Here is a 20,995-nt window from a genome sequence, read left to right on the forward strand (position 1 = left end):
TCATTCATATCACCCAACTTACCATATCATATATCAAGAATCCACTGGGAAACTACCTCATGGATTTCTTCTTAAGAATGTCTGTTGGTGCTTCTAACCTTATATTTTTTGTTAGTTTCAAAACCTTGCACCCATGCCACAAACGAGACGAATTAATGGTTGTATGAACCACATCAGCACATCCACCCTTAGGGACAACCGGCAGCATCTGACGAAAATCACCACAAAAAACAACAGTCTTTCCACCAAACGGCAAACCAAAGGAATTTTCAACAACGTTGTTCATGATATGTTGTAATGTCTTGTTGAAAGCCTCAATTGCTAGCCTACTTGTTGAAGCAAAAATCTTTTTTATGAATGTTTTAATGATAACAAACCTCGTGGAATAAATGATAAGTTTTATGAATGGTGATCTACTGATGTTTGCACTTGAGTTTTTGTTAAAAGAACATGAATCACATAAGTGGATAAGCTAGAAGCCACCCACATTGATAAGTGCATTATATCTATTCAACAATGAAAGAATTAGTATATCATCAGTTGAAACAACAATATCATATCTCCATGAAGATTCATAACTCAAGAATTATGATGGAAGAACTTGAATCATGATGGAAGAACTTAGATCACAAGCTACACAAGAATGTGCTTGAAGTTATGTGGCAAAACTCACATCGAGTTTTATGTTATATGATAAAAGGAAATATGCATACAAGCTAGGAAGATTCTCAGAACCTCCTCAAAGTATCACACTTCCAAAGCTTCTAAAGATAAGAAGTTCAGAGTTCAGAATGTTCATATGAACAGAGATCAGAATGTTCATATGAATGGAGTTCATAATAATCATGAACATTAACCTTGAATATATCCAGAAATAATAAAGGATTACTTCATGGATAAACAAGAATATTTAAAGTCATCAGTTACATGCAATGATGAACTAGATGCAAAGAAATATTCTTTTGGACTTCAAAGAAAGAATCATCTTGTTTGTCAAAACAAATGATCTCTCATTTATATGCTTCAAGTAGTTTTTGTAGGAAATAAATAAACAACCTTCATAGGGTTCAAAGTGTTGAAGAACATCAGAATGTTCAGCACAAAGTACAACCGTCAAAAAGGAAGGAACCCAAAAGAAACATTCTGAGGTTCATATGTTTGAACCCATATGGAGTTCAGAAGGTTGCTCAGAAGGTTCATTAGAGCAAACACATAAATCAATATCCACACCAAGAACATGCAAGAACAGATGTGACATGAACATATCTTATGCAGAAAATGATTTTGACTTTGGATCAAGAAATCATTAAAGACATTTATGGTGATTAAAGGATTAATGGACTTTGATAGTTCTTGGTATTTGCGCGTTCTTGAGTGATAAACCAAGACACAAACAAAGTTTAAATCATACCAAGATACAAGAAATCAAAGAACATTTGCATTCAGGAACTAACTCTGAGTTCAGAAAGTTAGTTCATAATGTTGATCAATGAGTTGATCAGAAGGTTCGAGCAGAGTTCAGAAAGTTAGTTCATAATGTTGATCAATGAGTTGATCAGAAGGTTCGAGCAGAGTTCAGAAGGTTGTTCTAAAACAAACCCAGAATCTCAAGAACATTGTTGAAGACATGCAAGCTACAACGTGACATAGATAATATCATATCCAGGAAAGTACATTTGCATGGATCAATCAAGCAATAAAGGCATTTACAATAATAATGTCAAAAGGATATTTAATGTTCATCTAAGACTAAGAACATTGAAGTACTAGAAATATTCCAATGAGAATATTATACTAGATGACACATTCACTGCACTTCAGTTTTGTTTTCACTATTAGGTTTGATTACACCAGATGCAAGTCTTACAAATCATCCTAAGTGAAACAGATGGAACATTCTGATGGTCAGAATGTTCAGTTCTGCACATGCTTCAAACTATGAACAGTGTAGTTGATGGAAAGATAAAAAGCAAAGAAAAAAGGAGATCTTGTCCCAACCAACCAGTGATGGACATGTCTGAGATTTGGTACTGTATAATATCTTGCAAAATCTCCTAGAAGCACGGGCCTGAAGCTGCAGATCCACTATTTCTCTCCTGCACAATGTTCAAGGCAGATTTGACTAACTTTATCCCACTTTTTCTAGCCTTAGTTTTTAAACTCAGGATTCCATCAAAGATTTTTTGGGTATTGAAAAAGCGTAAATCGTAGGATCGTAACACGGATCGTAAGATCCCACCAAATACACAAAATTTTAGGAATAACAAAGAAAAATAACCTTAACATAATTTTTTTTTGATTTAACCATAAACATGAGTTGGTAACAAAAAAAAAATCATACATATGAGACTTCTAAACAAAAATAATAGAATCTTTTTATTAATTTGCCCCACGGAATGATAATTGTAAAGATGGATTGATTACCTTTAAATGGGAGAATGAAATATATTAAAAAAAAATACCATTTGTCGAAAACAAAAAAGAAACAAAAATAAAATAAAAGCAAGTCCCAAAAAAAGGATGAGAAATTCCCAAGTTGGGGAGTAATTTCTCACTTAAAACCCATAGAGTCCCCAAAAAAAGTGTAAGTTTAATGTATCTGTCATGCAATAAAAACGAATTAAATTTCAGGTCAGTCGGGTCAAGATGTGAAAACCGGATCAAGAACGTTGAAACCAGCACGAGAGAAAGCGCCGCTTCCACGATTTTAAGATCTTCCTTTGCGCGCTCACCGCTCCGGCATCCCTAACGATTTTCGTACCGTTTCGGCGCGGTGGAGAGAGAAAAACGTGTCAGATCTTAAGATCTCACGATCTAGATCTCGCTCTTAACAACCTTGTATCCAGCAACTTTTGGATGCATATGGAGAAGTTACTTTTTTGGATAATGCATAACAAATCTTATGGCACACATTGGACAAACCCAGAAACTCATCATACACTCAAATATGTTGAACCGAGATTAAGATCGTGTTGAACATCAACATTCTGATGAAGAACATAACAACATTCTGATGGTCAGAATGTTCACTCAGATTTTCAAGTAAAAGTTAGTGGGGACCAGGACACATGGCATAACACCATTGGAATTGAGCATCCACAATTTGGCATACAATCATAATTGTCCATGTTGTTTCAGTTCTGTCTCAAAAGCTTGTCAATCTCGACCAAACAAAGTTGTTTCAACTCATCCTTCGAAATGACGAAATATGTGTGTAATTCATAAACATGTGGTCATTTATTTTCCACCCGAGCGAAATAGACAATAAATAATAAATAAGTAACATTCAAACAATAATTTATGTATTAAAAAAATAAATATTTGTACCAAGATAATTGAGCATTCGTCGTCTATCGTATAAAATCCCATCCGCCAATGTCTTCCATGTTTGTTCCCATACATGCAACAAATCACTAAGAGATGAACATAAGAGGTAATTTACGAACACCTTGCGGAGATAAGCGCCAGAACCAAAAACAACAATCTCATTGAGAGCGTCCACAAATTCCCGATCGTTGGCTAGTAACCTTAATGCACCACAAGCTTCGCAATAAGATCCGTAAACAATGTCATCAACGGTTCTTATGTCTTCAAAACTAGTACAACCAACTTGCTCACGATTGCTCGGTGGCACAAAAATTAACTTACCAATAGAATATACACTTTAACGTGGATGCCGAGCTCGTTTGCTTGAATCATACGTAAATAATGTCGGAAAAAAGTAGGTAAACCCGTGAATACTCTTTGTTTGCCTCCATCCATGCAAGGAACATTGTGTTTTTGCCTTTATTTTGTGCCAAAATGCCACCCAAATAAGAAGTTTCCTTAAACATAAACAAATTTGTTAAATCCAAGCTCCTTGCAGGCCTACAACTAATACTACTATTAGAAAATACACATAAGAAAGTTTATTTGATATTGGCTTATATATCCCCATAGACACTGCATGACCATGCAAGACTCATTTACACAACATGACACCACAAGCTGAATACTTCTAAATGAAGCAAAGTAGAGGCAGATTAGAAGGAAAAAAGACAAATCAACCCCATCCATATATGGTAACACCATCCATATATTGTGTAAAAATACTTAACCTCAACCTCATTTATTGTACGTTTATCAATAAGATCACCCTGCTACATTTGGCCAATTCCCTATGGCCTTAGACCCTTTTATCCTGATAAATTAAATAGAAATAATTAACTATTTACTGAATAGTTATTTACAGCAAATTGTGAAATAGATAAGGGACTCAAACATTTAAATCATGATTTTTTACAGTCATAATAAACTACATGTGCTGTTAATTCTTAATGTTGTTCCACGTACAATTATTATCTAATTATATTGATAGCCTTTTTCATTGATTTAATATGTAATGTTTGAGAAACCATCATAATTATTATAATGCATGAATTGTATTAAGTGTATATGTTCACAAAACTTTAGTCATTTCACTATAGTATGTCATATGCGGTTTGTTTCCGTCTTGAGTATTAGTCTATAATAATGTATGTGTCACATACTATGAGTTAAACATATCTGCATAATTACAATTTTCCTCATGCAACCAAGTGACCATGTTTAAATATGGTTTAATTCGTGCGGTAAAAACACGTTAATCACCGTACCTGAACAACAATGCAGTTTAAACCATTTAATTAAATTGATTGATAACCAATACGAAATAATATGGGTTAAAACTATGGATTTTTTTTTCTTCTGTTTTTCTCTGATATTGTTTATGTTATCATATGTGATTTATGAAATTTTATCAAGTTTCACACATATATTTATGAAAATAATTAAGCATGTTATTTTCTATAGGGAAATAGGTGTTTATATTCCTTTAAATGATGTGATTTTTTTTCTTTTAAAGATTTTGTGAATTTATTTGATCATTAAGACTCTAACAAACATGAATGAATGAACCGAAACATTATTACTCCATTACTCTACCTAGCCCTGAACAAATAAAGGTTTAAAAATTCAAAACAATTAACCAATTGAATGAAACATTGGTTGTTCATGAATTCTATTGACATACGTACTTAACATATGTATTAACACAAGGTCCAGTCTCTACAATGAAACAAACAAACAGATGCACTACAATCTATACTGAATTAATAACATTGAGCATGTAATTTATATAATCTCATTACCAATTACTACATACTTCCTCAACTTCCATTCAACACATTCAAAAAACCTAACACCCTCACATACGTTGCACGCAAACATGCACCAAAAATTATACGGATTCCAAATTACAACAACACACTAAACATGTTGACCACAAACAAAGTATATAGAATATAGAACATTTGATCACAATGGTTGCTTTTAATATTCAACACTTCTTGTCACAAAACACTTTTAATATTCTAAACATGCATTCACAATACCATTGCATTGAACCGAATGTGAATGTAGTTAGGAAATACCAACTGACCACACACATGTATACTATCAACCACAAACCTTGGAGACTCTTCTGAAATATCCCGCGGAAACCACATGTCCATCCCCTCTACAATACCAAAATATCAGGTTATAACCACATCAACACCCTCCACTACAAGAAACATTGAAGTTAGCTAGGAATAGGAATAGAAGCGAAATTCCTAGGTCTGCAAGCATTCCTAGGAAATTTCCGAGGAAACACTTCCTAGTTATATTTATAGTTGTTCCTAGGAAATTTTCGAGGATGTGTCAGACTGTTAGCTAGGGAACACCTAGGAAAATTTCCTAAGAAACATTCCTTCAAAAAACTGCCAACACTGACACAATTCAGTTTGATGTGATAATTAACAATTCAATTTAAAATATTTTGAAATTCAAAATATTGCGCCAAAAATTTAAAATTTTAAAAATTGGGCCAATTTTTTTTTTTTTGAATTGTGCCAAAAAATTTGAAAATTTTAGAATATTTAATTATTTGTTTCCTAGGAATATTCCTCGAAAAATTACTAAAAAATAAGAAAAACGAAAAAAATACAAATTTTCCCTCTAAAATTATGTTAATTAAATAATACTTTAAAACTTTAACTTTACATTTCGAATACCCAAATAAACATAAAATAATGATAATTATCAATTTACTCATACAATATTTTTTTTTTTTGAAACAACAAATATCTTCATCGACGAGAGGGTGTAAGACACACCTACAACTTGCGGAAAAAGCAACAAAAAGTATAAAAGGGACCATATATAAGCAGCACACCTAAACCCCAAAAACAAAACCCAATCATGATGCCAGGTGTCATACCCCAAATTTGGACCAGTAGATCCTACATTCATACACCGACACGTGTCCTTTGACCCTGATCAGTCTTTGACTTTTCAGTAAAAAATTCGGCAGAGAGGTATTTTAAAATACCTCATATTTGGTTCCGAGTCGGGCCCTCTTCTCTCAAATTTTATTTATTATTACTTTTAGTTTTTATCTTTTTTTAGTTAATTAATTTTAAATTTTATATCCATAAGTTAATTGCTTTTAATTTTTAAATTAATTACTTTTAGTTTTTCTTTATTATTATTAGTATTATCATTTGTTTTTTTGTCCAAATTTTCAGTCCAAAACAGCTCAACACAGCTCAACATTTTCCGTCCAAAACAGCTCAACACAGCTCTAAACAGGCTGTCATGTTCCCTGAAGCCAGGCTAGGGCAATTTGTGTTGCTGCTTTAAGCAACTCTATGTCCCAATCCAGTTCTATAAATACAAACGCAGGCAACCAGCAATAGAGGAGCCAATTTCCAGCAAAGAAAGAAAACCAACACACAGTTTCCTCACAAAACCTGCAAAATCAAAGAAACCCCACATCACAGTTTCGAATCCAGCACACAAACAATCATCATCAAAACGTACAAGCCTCAACAACAATAATCACACACACGGACTCACAAACCAAACTGATACACACAGCCATTCACAAGCCAAACCTCCACAAACTCACGCAAGCCACACAACACAGTCACAAACATAAACCCAAACAACCTTTTATCACAATCAAATCCGAAAAGGAAATCAAACAAAAGGTAGTATTTACTAACTCTTAGATCTAGGCTCAAACTTAACTTTTGTGGGAGTTTTAAGGCCAGAATCGAATAGAGGAGAAGGAAAGGAGAAGAAACCACGAAAAAAAATTAAAAAAAGGGAGGGTTTGGGTGTCCGGTGCGGCGCCGCCGCCTCCCTGGCCGGCCAACCGCCACGCTGGAAATGAAGAAGAGGGATGAGAGAGGACAGAGCCTCTCTCTCTAGAAATAAGGAAGAGAGAGAAGAGGAATGAAAAAATGATAAAAAAAAACCGTCCTTCATGTACTTATATTGCTCACTGAACCGGTCCGGTTCTCTTAAACCGGACCGGTCTGAACCAAACCCATAAGGCCCAGCTGCACCCTGCCTATCTTGAAAGCCCAATCCTTCTGCTTTTTATTCCTGCACCCCCATATCACTGCTTGCACCCCAGCATATACTTTCATTCCTTTTCTCATGCATTCTAAATTTCTCTTGCATTTTTATTTCTTTTCTCATGCATTTTTATTTTATTTCCGCATTACATTCTATTATCTACTATTATCATATGCATATTTAAATTTTGTCATTAAATACACACCTCAATCCAGAGTGCTTCGGTCCTAATTAATTGTTAATATTATATTTTGTTTAATTTAATTATTCTCCAGAATGATCTGGTCCTTGTTTAATTAAATTAATCCAGAGTGCTCTGGTCCTAAATCAACTGTTAATATTATATTTCTGCTTATATAATTTTGACATCAATATTCAAAACAACAAAAAACATGCAAATAATCAAAATCACAAAAATATTTTCATAAACAAACCTTGATCCTAGATCAAGCGATCGTCTTTTTATTTTATTTTCTTAAATCAAGCATCAATCAATGTAATGCTACTTTGAGTGATTTTGCTTTCAATATAAAGAACACAAACCCATTCCAATTTGCTATTTGGCTTTTCATTTTAAAACCTTTTAAAAAAAACATTAAAAAACACAAAACCAATCAAACGTCAATTTCTACCCCGAACTACGAGGTTTTGATCCCTCACGGGTACGTAGGCAAAGGACATGCGTCCTTCCAAATCAATAAAAATGTAGATAAATTAGGTCTTTCTTTCCTTTTTAATCATTGCAAATTCCATTTTTTAAAGCAAGCAAGTTTATAGCACAAAAGTTAAATAAAATCAAGAGGTTCTCGTATAGTACTATGAATATTTAGGGTGCTTAACACCTTCCCTAAATATAACCAACCCCCGAACCCTTAATCCCTAAAAAATGTGGTATTTGAACCTTTTTCCACTTTCTTTTGAAAAGAATTAAATGTTCAGTCGTGAAACCAAAAGTGGGTCAAACGCTAAATGGCCTTTGACCAGTCCAAAAAATGACGCGACACCAGGAATATACAACATACGAGTCGAACAATAGGCCATAACCAGAAAAACGATGCTGACAATAGCATATCCCTGCATCAAAATCGAACACGCCCACAAAGAAGGACATAAATGCTGCAATAACAACTGAAAAAAGCTTTTCATAACAAAGACAAACTAACCCAAAAATTGCAGCATTCAGAGTCCAAAAAACCAGCCTAAAAATATCTAAACCATCATATTTAAATAAAGTAGTCAAAATATTCAATCATCACTTTCATCCTCCTCAATGTTGGGATTGTCAGATTCATCTGAACCATTTTCTACAAGGTAGCCTTGATGTGCTTGCGATCAATTCCTCAAACCGTCGATCAACGCTTTCTTGAAATTCTCTATGTTGTTCAGCGTCCCATTCCATCCTATCTCACAACTCTTGCTCCATTAGCTTATGAGCCTGTAACTCATGTGCCAATTGTTCTATCTGGGCAATCACATGAGGAGGCAACATTTCATGGTTACTTGAGGAACCTTCTCCAGATGAAGGCTCATTGAATAGAGATCCATGCTCCATGAGGGGAGCGTCCGACCAAGACCATACCACTTATGCGTTGACCTAGGTCCTGGTACCTTCCTCCAAAGTTCCAGCTTGATTGCACAAAACAATTCTTCATAGGTTGAATATTCTCGCGACACTTCCAAGAATAGTCGTACCTCCTCCCAAAAAGCCGCTTGTATACATAAATAATAAATGGAAATTGCTTAATAACTCTTAACTGCAAAACCAAACAACAAAAACAGTCCAAACCAAAACAGCCACACTACACCATAGTACTAGAATTCCAAATCAGAAAATAACACCATATTGACGACAGATACAGAAAACAACAAAACTGCTTCCTATTTAGATTCTCTTTTTTTTTGGGTCAAGAGATTATATCTTTTTTAATCAAAAGAAATGAGACTAAATTAAATAAAAAATTCAACACAGTGATAACTTGATGCTCTGCAGAGCTGAAAAATTCAACACAAAGCTTAACAACAAAATCCCCATTGATGCTCTGCACAAAAGATGAAAATTGCACCAATAACGGCGGAGACAAAAATAGCGACATTTATAGGTTACTTGAAATTAAGATGTTTGTAGCAGTACCCACAATGTGATGCAGTGCAAAATAAACTTGCCAAGTTTGCATATAGTAACAAACAGTGTAGAATTTAATGTATTGCATTAATATAATTTGTTTCATGCCTGGTAGGAAGTTGTGGGTGCCAATAGGAGGCGTCATACAATTCGTGCGTGATTGTTTCGTACCAAATAGCAAAGCTCATAAGAAATATAGTCAAGTCAAATAACAGTTGGTGGATTAAAATCTTAAAAGATAATTTAAAAATATTGAAGTAGAAATTCACCTGTTTATTATATGAGTGATCATCGACGTAGACATATGTACCATATATAATATGGTTTTCTTGATGAAGCTCGTCTACATACGGATCTCTTCCAAAATCTTTTGCCTAATTTATCACAAAAAGTTAATTAATTACGTAACCTGACTAATTAAATATATACGTATTAAAACATGTACAAAGTTCATATATTTGTACCATATGTCTCACGTGAGTTGCACCACTAACAGAATCTTGTGTGTGGCGAGCTTCTCTAAAACTTGCTCTATTCCTTTTATTAGTCGTGGATCGCCTTCTATATCTGTCATTTGTAGCCCAATTGGACAACAAATCACGCCAATCTTCTTCGCCAATCCAATGAGTTCGATCAGAACGGTGTTCAACAATATTCATCCGTTCATCATATAGCATAACTGACATACGTGAACTTGCTAAATGATGAAAAAGACGCTTGACATCAGATTCATATTGAGGATCACACACAGTGTCTCTGCAAAAAATAAATCAACCATATATAAAATAAATATAATGATTAAAGATTAAATTATTAAAAATTACTTTTTTTGAAATCAACCGCATAGAAAATAAAAGATTTAATTATTTCTTTTTACCTTAAACTCATTAAATAATTTATCCCCAACTTCTTTCTTTAGATCCTTATACACGGGACACGACTTTTTTTTACACTACTTGGATTACCTTCCTTATGTATCTTGCAGAGATTTTTGATGGTTCTAACCTGAACATTTAAATTGATAATTAATATATGACTTAAAAAAAAGTATAAAATCAAAGTAAGTAGTAAATTAATTTGTTAATACTTACGAGTCACCCTTAATTTCAAGTATATAACGCTTCTTGAACGTTGACACCACTTGATAGTAGCGACGTCTCACATGTGTCACTCATCTTTAACGTGTTGCATCCCTTTCTTGTTGCTGGCTTTGATTTTCTTGCTCACAGTGTTGTTATTGTTCTTGTTGTTGCTGCACATCGGGTACTTACATAAATCCTCCATCAATACCAAACAATTCTAAAAAAATGACCATCTTATAAAAGATCTGATGATATTGTAGGAGGTCTTGCAGAGAAAGGGGTGTTACTATATCCTGGTGAGTGTGTATATAGTGGAGGAGTAACACTAGACATAGTAACTCCAGTGAATGAAACTCCATGTATACCAGGAGATGGAGTAGGAGGCCTTGCAGAGATAGGGGTGGTAGTATGTCTTGGTGAGTGTGTATATAGTGGAGGATTAACACCAGACACAGTAACTCCAGTGAAAGAAACTCCAGATATACTAGGAGATGGAGTAGTATCACGAGGGGCACTATAAGAAGGTGGACATGCCGTGGAAGGATCCATGTGTAAGAAGGTCAACCATCACTGCTAGGCTTACAAATAACAAGGCTCTGTGACCGATGAGCTTGTGCAAGCATATGATCAACCAACTGTCTTGTCCAGATTGGCTCCACTTCGACTGTAGTCAAATACCTTGATTTTTTTTACTAGGCTCTAGTGGAGCAACCTTCTTGCCCTTATTTTCTTGCCTAGACATGGCTGTCATAATACAATGAAATAATAATTAAACATTAATAAAGATACAAAATAAAATATCATCAAAACAAACTAGCAGCATGCTTCACAATCAGTGCATCTGTAACAAAGGGGCTGAGAAGATCTCAATTGACAATTTAGACAACATTTTCAAGTCAAAACTCTATAAAAATATTGCATTAGTTCAGCCTATGCTCAACCCTACTAATTTTAATGATTTTACTACACTATAAAAATATGGAAAGATCCAATTGTATTATCAACAATACAAAATAACCCATAATCAATGTGTAATGCATTATCATCTAATCTAGAGTTCAATGAAGGACTTTACAACATCAATCATAGACTATAATATTTTCAAGTCATCAATCACTTTCTCATGAATTCAAAAGCATCATTACTCTAATTAAAGAGTTCTAACACATTTCAACAAACATGATTTTAACATTAACAACTCATCCAATAGGTAAAATATCTATTCAATTAACAACTAACATTATCAATTCAAATATTCATAATTGACATTGATGGTATTTTGAGAATAGAATAGGGTAACCGAAAATTGCAATGCAAATTAAACGAAAGAGAGGATGAGAGGAAGATAACTCAAAAAGAAAAGGAGAGAATGACATGATGAAATAAAGCGAAGAAACAAGAAGAGAGAAAAAGTGGCGTGAGAGAGGGACAAGAAGAGAGGAGAATGAGAAGAGAACCAGACATACATATGCTTGTAGCATAGAAATTAAAACTATTATCATAAGCAGAAACATAGCAATCAATCATACTATTAGTTTTATTTAAAATGTTGATATTTACAACATCATTCCTTAACAGGACCAGACCACCAACTCTACCACCTTTTTCCATACTACAATTTACAGACTAGTAATTTGAGAATGAACCACAAGTAACTTTTGAAACTAAATTACAATAAGATTGATTTTGCTTCATATCAAAGCTGATCTTAACACCACTACTTTCACAATTTGAGTCTTATGTATATCATTTTATTTCAAAAGCAAAGCTTCCTCTCTTCCTTGACACTATATTTTGTTTGTGAGAAAATAGATAAAGGATAGAAATTAAAAGAAAATAAAATGAATAAAACATGTGATAATTGTTTAATGGTATTATATAAGTGAAAATAAAGGGGGAAAAATAAAGAAAAAAGAAATAAGCATATTTTGAGTTGTAGGTCATTCAAAAACTCTCTTGTATTGTCATCATAATTGGGATCCATCACTCTACTTGATATTGTCTATATACTGTTATAAATTGTTCACAAACTTTGAGCTTGATCATGTTCCATTATAGATTCTGGTTTGTGCGGTTTGTGACAAATGCGAAGGCCGGTTATCATCTATAAAATCACAAACCAAGAAACTAAACATAATACATGCCATGATGGATTACGTGAACTATAAGTTACCATCACATAAAATTTTCAATTTTGAAAGGGCACCATTATGAAAATTAAAGTAATTTATAGATGCTATCATGAAGATTTCCATTTATTTCAGATGCACTCTCAACTATAATAGAAGATAGGGTACAACGGTACACATATTCAATTAAGAGTTGCTATGAAAATACTTCTATAATGAAAACCAATCCTTGTGATGAAAAAAAGAAGAAAAGGTGATGATGCAGAAGTAGATCATCTACATATCAGTTCAACAAAATTCAATCATAAATTAATTGGCACTATTCAAAGAAATGAGTATGTTTCCAAGTTCTAACAAACCTCAAATATCAACAACATATTTGTAATGTTTCAAGGTCCAAACATTAATTAACACAAATTAAAACAAAGCAAAGCTTCATTCATACACTAAAATAATGAAACACAACCAAAAGTTTATATTTTGATTAACAAAATGAATGTGAACCATACTTAAAGGTGGAAAGATCTGGAAATATTTAAATAAAAGTTTAAGAAATGTAAAATGAAGTCATTAATAATTCAAAAGCAGCGTGTCAAAGTTCATACCACTCACTAATGAACAAAAGGACCACAACATGCAATATTCAATACTTTCTACAAGTTTTTCCATTATGCAAAGACATATAGTATTCTCCAGAAGCATTTACTAAAGAGTTTTTACAAGATATTAACCCCAACTAGTCATAGAAATATTAAGTCCTTAAAGTAAAGGGTATATATTTATAACCTAAAATGTTTAAAAGGTCTTATAGGAAACACCACTTAGAATACATATCATCCATATGCCACTTAAATATAAAATACTTACAATTGTGATTGTCTTATTTACTCTAAACATTCACAATCTAAATTTCAACTTGCTTCAATAAAAAAGTGAGCCACTAGCAAAGAAGTGATGAAGATAACTTATTAACTAAGTTTCTTCAAAACCAATAACTAGACAAAGTCCACTTAGACATGAATCACACCCCAACATGAAACAAAACACACACACCCACACACACAAACCTAAATTGGATAATTTAACAGATACCTTGGCATTTGAAATTTTTGAGTATTTCACCCACAAAACTATGTTTTCTACTAATGCAGTCAAAAATAGAGAATTAAAATGGAATATATATTTGCCAAAACCCTTCACGACTCCTTTTCATATTTGTACTTTAAACAAAAAATCGACGGAATCATAACTAATTAATCACCACCCCTTTCTTGAGAACAAAGTTGTCAACATAACAAACACAAAAAAATTAGGTCTTTCATCCATTTGTCTCTATTTTTTTATCTTGTAAACCAGATTGCATAATCCATCTCAAAATTTGGACAAATTTCAAACAAATTGTATATACAACAGAAAATAAAAAAAAACACATACATAGATGTTTTATCTTGGTTTTTCGGGTGTCAAACATTGATTAAGTTTGAACCTTTTTAACCTTTGATATCTCATTTTTTCTTGGGAAGGGAAAAATAAGAAAAACCCTTGAGAATCGAGGTCCGGGAGTTGTTTTCGTCATGGGAAGGTGTTAGGCACCCATAACGACTATAGTATCCTATAGGAACCGTCTTTACTTTCTACGTGTGCGCTTTGTTTTTAAATGCTATTTGAAAATGTTATTTACACCTAAGGGTTTGCTAGGTTAAGAATTGGAGGGAGAAGAATGCGTTTGAATTTTTGTTTTATTGGACTTGGAGAAGTTTTGACTTCTTGCCCACATACCCTTTTAAGGGATCAAACTCCATGTAGTTCTCTTCCAAAAAATGTTTTTTATTTTTGTTGGTTGATTTTAATTTTGAAAATGGAATTTTGAAGAATAAGAAAGAGAGGCCTCAGGGGCATAAGACTTGGAAAGTGTGAGGTGGAATTAGTTATTTTGCAAAAAAGGAAGTCTAAGTATGATTAAAGTTCATTAAGGTTTTTGTTTAAGAAAATAAAGGGAAAATTCAATGGGATTTTGATCCCAAGGTTTCTTTGGAAAATTATTTGAGTGGAGTTGTTCATGTTTTTTGGAAAAGAGAATTTTTCTAGGTATCGTCATTCCTAAACATACATCTAAAGCATATATTCCCTAAACATACATCTAAAGTATCCATGTGATGTGTGTGCATGTGTCGGTGCTTGTGTCGGTGTACATCATTAGAGTCCATTGTCCTTTACATATGCCCTAGTTTACATTCTATGGTCTTGCAAGAAATTAAAAGCATAAAGAAAATTACAAAGTCCCTAAATCTTTACATGCTAAGTCTTGGTATGAAAATTAAAGTGCAAGAAATAAAACCAAAACTAAAGGATGAAAGATGCTTATGGAATGTATGAAACATGAGATGAAAATGTTAGTAGCACAAGGTATAGTATGGTGAAAAATATAAGCAAGTAACCATCACAAAAAGACTTCAAAATATACCAAAGACAAAGGTAAAATATACCTAAAATTTAATCACAAAAGCAAAGCCAATACATGACTCCTAATCCTCCCACTTCAACAAATTTTCAAAAGTTTCAATTCAGTCTTAACGATGAGGATTAGGGGAAAGCATCAAACTAGGCATCTATGATGCATTTTAGACCTATTCTACACTTATTATCCACAAACAACAACTCACATAACTTGTAAAGCAAGGAATTGACAAGGCACATTCTCAAACAGTAACATATTCACAAATTCAGAGGCATATCCCCCGCAAAGTTTACACACCAAGATTCAACATCATATATTCAAGTCTTAATATCAAGAACATGACAAAATTTCACAAAACTTAACAAAACAAGTGAAAATATTAACAAGAAACATCACATTCATTTTTTAACAGTTTTTATTATGTAAAAACACCACAAAATTATCACAAATGCATTAAGAAGTATTCACTAATTTTTTAGAGAATTTTCAAAAGATTTAGAGCCTATCAGAGGCGTGATTAGCAAAAATAGGGAGGGAAATAGTAAAAATATCAGCAACAACGCAAGACAGACAGATTATAGGCCCAAGCCCACTCATATGGATGAATCTGGATCATCCAAGAGCCTCAGAGGCGTTGGATCGATCCAGATCTTCCAAAACCTAGATCTGACGGCTCTTAAGCATACATCGCATGGTAAGGAAACGCATACATACAACAAAGTCAAATCCTAACCGTACAGCACATTATCAAGCAGATCTAACGGCCAGAAACGCATAGGGAGCATGGGAGTATAACGTACGCGCGCGCGTGGGAGAACAGAGAGTATAAAAGCCAGGCAACAACAAGAAACAACACAATTCACACCTCCTCCTCTCTCTAAGTTGCTTCTAGAGAGAGGCTCTGAAACCAGACGAACGGAGAAGATGAACGAAGCTTGCTCTGGTGCGGTGGTTCGCCGGTGGCGCCACCGTACCGGAGCATTTTTTTACGTTTTCAAAAATCTTTTTACATCAATGCATTCGTCTCATCCTCCTCGTTCCAATTCCGGCTTTGATTTTCGCATATCAAGTCTCAAAAACCCTAGATCTACAAGAATCTAAACGAACAAAAAAAAATCGCATTAAACAAAGAAAGGAGAGGAACGAACTCAACTCAAGTTTGATTCGGAGATTTGAGATGAATCGAGAGGAAAACTTCAGAGATTCTTTGAATCTTGTGAAGTGTAATCCAGAATCGAGCCAGTATCTTTCTTGTTCGTGCTTCTGGCTTTTGTGTTCCCTTCCTCTTCGTACTTCTGGCTTTTGTGTTCTTTTGGAACCGATTGGAGTTTGTTACGATCTGTAACTAACTCGGATTGGCGTTTGTTTTTCTGGAATTGGTGAAAGTTTGTGTTGAATTCGGATGAATTCGCCTGATTGCTGAGAAATCAGTGATCAATTTGGACGAATTTGGCTTTGATTGTGATGATTCTGGGAAAATTGATGAACTAGGGTTCAAGGATGAAGATGAATCTTCATCTTTGTTCTTGGAGAATTTCGGCTTTTGATTCTGTTAGAGGAGAGAGAAATTGTGGAAGTTGTTTGTGATGTGGCATTTTTGGAATGGTGAAAATCTGACTTTGACTTGAGTTTTCACTGTTTTATAGGTGCCAAGTGTGCCCTCTGGACCAATGAGCTTGCGTCATGTAGACCTGGACCTGTAACTAACTTCTGGACAGATTTGCAATTAAAAAAACAAGGACCAAACTGCAATTAACCAAAAAGGACTAAAATGAAAAATTAATAAAATTGGTTAAAAAATGTAATTTTGAAAATAACGTAAAGTGAAACCAGAAATAAAATCAACAAAAGGACTAAAATGAACCAACTACATAAATGAGGTACTTCAAAGTAACCTCTCTCTGTCAAAATTTTATGTGAAATGACCAAAATGCCCCTGGGGACTAAAATGACTCAAAATGACTCAAATGCAATTTTAAAAAGTTTTTTTTAACAGGGAATTAAAGCAAGAGTTTATACAAGCAAATTGAAAAGACTCAGATACATTTTTTAGGGATTAAAAAAGAGTTTTAACACAGGAAATGACCAAAATGCCCTCAGGGACTAAATTGGCCCAAAATGGCTCAGATGCAATCTTTGAAATGGATTTTAACATGGAATTGAAACAAGGATTTATACAAACAAATTGAAAAAACTTAGAAACAATTTTCAAGGACTAGAATGAGTTTGAATGCAGGAAATGACTAAAATACCCTTTATCATGAATTTTGCAAATAACATTGAAATAAAATGCAGAGAAATATGCAATTGATCAGAGACAATCTTCAAATAACTTGGAATGCAAGAAAGACCCTTTGGATGGTTTAAAAATGCAAGAAGACATAGACAAAGTCACAATTGAAAATTTTCAAAACAAAGATAGTAAAACATGCAGTCAAAACATAGTAAAGTATCAGGGTAAACAATATCAAATTGGCAATCTCAATAGTAATAGACACATATCAGAGATGGAAAAACATTTTGAGCAAGTATTTTTGGGTCCAAAATTAGGGTATAACAGCTGCCCCTATTTAAGTTTCTTTGTCCGGAGAGTCAAGAGACGAAGTCTTTGATTTGACGGGACGAAGATACTTAAATATTAACATTTGCACTGTTTTTGGACATAAAAATACGCTCTCACACTTTCAAAAACATGAATGCCATGCAACATTTTGATTATGAATGCAAGACAAACAACTGGAGTCTACAAAGCATGTCATATTACTGGGGATCTTGGTAGACATTGACAGGGTAGACAAACCAGGGGACAAAAGGTAGGTACAAGTTGTTCTTTGGATCGAACTAGCCACTTGACCATGTAATACAAACAGAAGGTGAGTACAAGCTGTTCTTTGGATCGAACTTGCTACTTGACTGGGGATAGAAGTATAAGACAGGTACAAGCTGTTCTTTGGATCGAACTTGTCACTTGACCGGAAACATAGACATATAGGCAGATACAAGCTGTTCTTTGGATCGAACTTGCCACTTGATTGAAAACACAAACAGATAGGCATGTACAAACTGTTCTTTGGATCGAACTTGTCGTTTGACCGATAACAAAACATAAGCCGGGTACAAACTGTTCTTTGGATCGAACTTATCGTTTGACCAGAAGCATAGGCATATAAGCAGGTACAAGCTGTTCTTTGGATCGAACTAGCCACTTGACCGATAACAAGACATATAGCAAGATACATTGGAGGTTTGATTTAACAAGATACAAATTGAGGGTAGACTGACATTGACTTAATTTGAAGATAGACATGACCATTATTGTTGGCCCAACAGCAAATTGAGAGTGAATTAGCATTGATTTAAATTGAATTGAAAGTGGACATTGAAAGAGACATTGAAAGTTGAAAATAATCAGAGACACAAACATAGACATAGTGTAACCCCCCATTTTTATTCTTTTACTTTTAATAGATGTGTGAATATTTTTATATGACTTTATCTGTTAAATATATGATTTTATGTGAAATATGTGTTTTTGGTGATTTTATGTGATATATGGTGTGATGCTATTTTATTATATGATTTAGGGAGTTGTATACTATTTAAATGAGTATGACTTTATTATTTGTGGAAACATTAGGAGAAATAAAAATAGGAGTAAAATATTAATATTTTGGTTAATGGGAGTTAATTAGTAATTATGTGAGTTTAAGGGAGTTAAGAAAAATAAAGGAGAGGTTATGTTTATTGGGAAATAGAATAGAGAGGAGTCAGAAACATTTTTCACGTACAAAAGAAAAACATAAGTTTTGGGAGAAGAAGAGAAAACCTAGAAGAGGCAAAGAGAAGAGGAGGAACAATTCTGTAAGCTTTTGATTCATCTAAACTAAGGTAAGGGTGGGATTCCTTTCAATAATCATAATATATAATTTGAAAATTGATGAGTTTGTTGTTCTTGGTTTTTAGGGTTTGAGAAGTTATGTTAGATGTTGAATTATGATGAAACTTGTTGAATTGCATGATTATATGTTGTTTTATCCCCTATGTTGTCTAATAAACCTGTAAACATGTTTCTAATTCATTTTGGGTGATTAGGGGATCAAAAATTGGGTTTTGGGGTGAAAAATGGTGCAAAAATCGTAACAGCCTGTGCCAAATCGTGCTCCGATTTTGCCAAATCGTGCTTCGATTATTTACGAATGAAAATGCAAATTTTGACCCAGAAAATCGTACTCCGATTTTCCAAATCGTACTCCGATTTGACAGCTTTCCCTATTTCGCGTTCTTGCGTCTTTTTCACCCGTTTCTGTTTTGAATTAGCTTTCGGTGTAAACATAAAAGTTGTAGATAATTGAGTTCGCTTTCTAATGGCTTTGGAGTGACTAGAAAATTATTTGTAGATTTTGAGTTATGATAAAAATAGTCAAAGTGGGTCTTTAGAAAACTTTAAGAAAACTTAGCAAAACTAATCTCAAGTTAGTCCAAAAACTTATGGTTGGTTTCCCAACTTCAAACTTAAGTGTTAGGAATTTAGTTGAAGTGCTTTATGGATATTTGACTTATGTTCTATTGATCAAAACTTAATTGCTTCTGGGGGATGTTTTAGACTTTTAGATGAATGTAGTTGATTTATATATATGTTATGTTGTTGATTTCCGTTGTTGATGTCGTTGTATCATCTGATGTCGAAGTTGGGGAGTGTGTCATAATTGTTTTAGGCACATATGTTGTTGTTGTAGTCGCTGTTGAAGTTGTATGTTGATATACACAAGTTGAGTCCATTTGCATACTCACATCTGTTGGGGGCTTATGCCCTGGAATGTTCATCATTCAACCCGTTGGGGGCTTATGCCCTGGAATGTTTATCATTCACCTGTTGGGGGCTTATGCCCTGGGATGCTTTAAACATCCAATTTGTTGAGGGCTTATGCCCTGGAATGTTTAGCATTCAACGTGCGTAGATTGGTACCACCTGCATGATGCATTAGTTGTTGTTGTCGTAGCATTGTTGGGTTGTTGTTGTCGTTGTAGCATTGTCGAGTTGTCGTCGTTGTCGCATTGTCGAGTTGTCGGTGTCGTTGTGGATAACGTTGTTGTTGTTGTTGTTGTTGCTGTACCTTGTTGCTGAAAATAATTATGTCGTTGCTTATGTGTTTATTTAAATACATTATTAATGATGTCTGTTGTGATATGCTTTGTTGTTTTCATTAATTTGATGAATTATATATTATTATTATTGGATAAGTTTCTCACCCCTTCTGCATATATGTTGCCTCGACCGTGGGTAATGTGCAGGTACTGATGACTTGTAGGTTTGGTCGGCTCAAGTGTCTAGGGCTCTGATACATACTAGGATGGGGAAATCGTTGCGAATGTCTTCTCATTTCTTTTATGTATCACATATTTTGGAAAAGACTTGCTATTAGAGTTTATCGTTGTTGAAAATAAAGTTGAATTATGTTGGGGCCTTTGTGCCAAGATTTTCATTGATGTTGAATTTTGGTTGAAATTATATTTTTAAAGAATTATTCCGCTGCAGTTTATTAAGATTCTTTATGTTGGCCTTAAATAAATAGATATTTTCTATTTATGAATTTTTGAAAAGTAGTGTGACACTCCGTTGTGTGATTACTCTGATTATAATAATTAATATTATGTTGTTGGGAGAACGGGGTGTTACAATTGGTATCAGAGCAGGTCGGTCCGTCCGGCCATTTAGTAGAGTCGTGTCGAGCCATGTAGAGGTGTTTGACAATTTATATTGTCTTAGTTGTGCTGATTTTTG

At 33.9% G+C, this 20,995-nt stretch overlaps 1 protein-coding gene and 1 long non-coding RNA gene across 2 annotated transcripts; one reads left to right on the forward strand and one right to left on the reverse strand.

The window, feature by feature from the left end:
• Positions 1–6,652: 6,652 nt before the first annotated feature.
• On the reverse strand, positions 6,653–10,221 carry LOC146938283 (uncharacterized). The gene is made up of 6 exons (XM_085749605.1): positions 10,009–10,221; positions 9,814–9,918; positions 9,399–9,414; positions 8,923–9,131; positions 8,387–8,496; positions 6,653–6,809 (listed from the first exon to the last, which is right to left on the reverse strand). The coding sequence occupies exons 1-6, from the start codon at positions 10,219–10,221 to the stop codon at positions 6,653–6,655; spliced, it is 810 nt and encodes a 269-aa protein (XP_085605731.1).
• Positions 10,222–18,729: 8,508 nt separating this feature from the next.
• Positions 18,730–20,732, forward strand: LOC146938284 (uncharacterized). The gene is made up of 2 exons (XR_015031251.1): positions 18,730–19,101; positions 20,506–20,732. It is a non-coding gene; the product is annotated as an uncharacterized LOC146938284 (long non-coding RNA).
• The last annotated feature ends 263 nt before the right edge of the window (positions 20,733–20,995 follow it).

This window comes from Medicago sativa, chromosome 3, assembly GCF_051527215.1.
Source record: "Medicago sativa cultivar Bolivia chromosome 3, Bolivia_mono, whole genome shotgun sequence".
Classification (NCBI taxonomy): domain Eukaryota; kingdom Viridiplantae; phylum Streptophyta; class Magnoliopsida; order Fabales; family Fabaceae; genus Medicago; species Medicago sativa.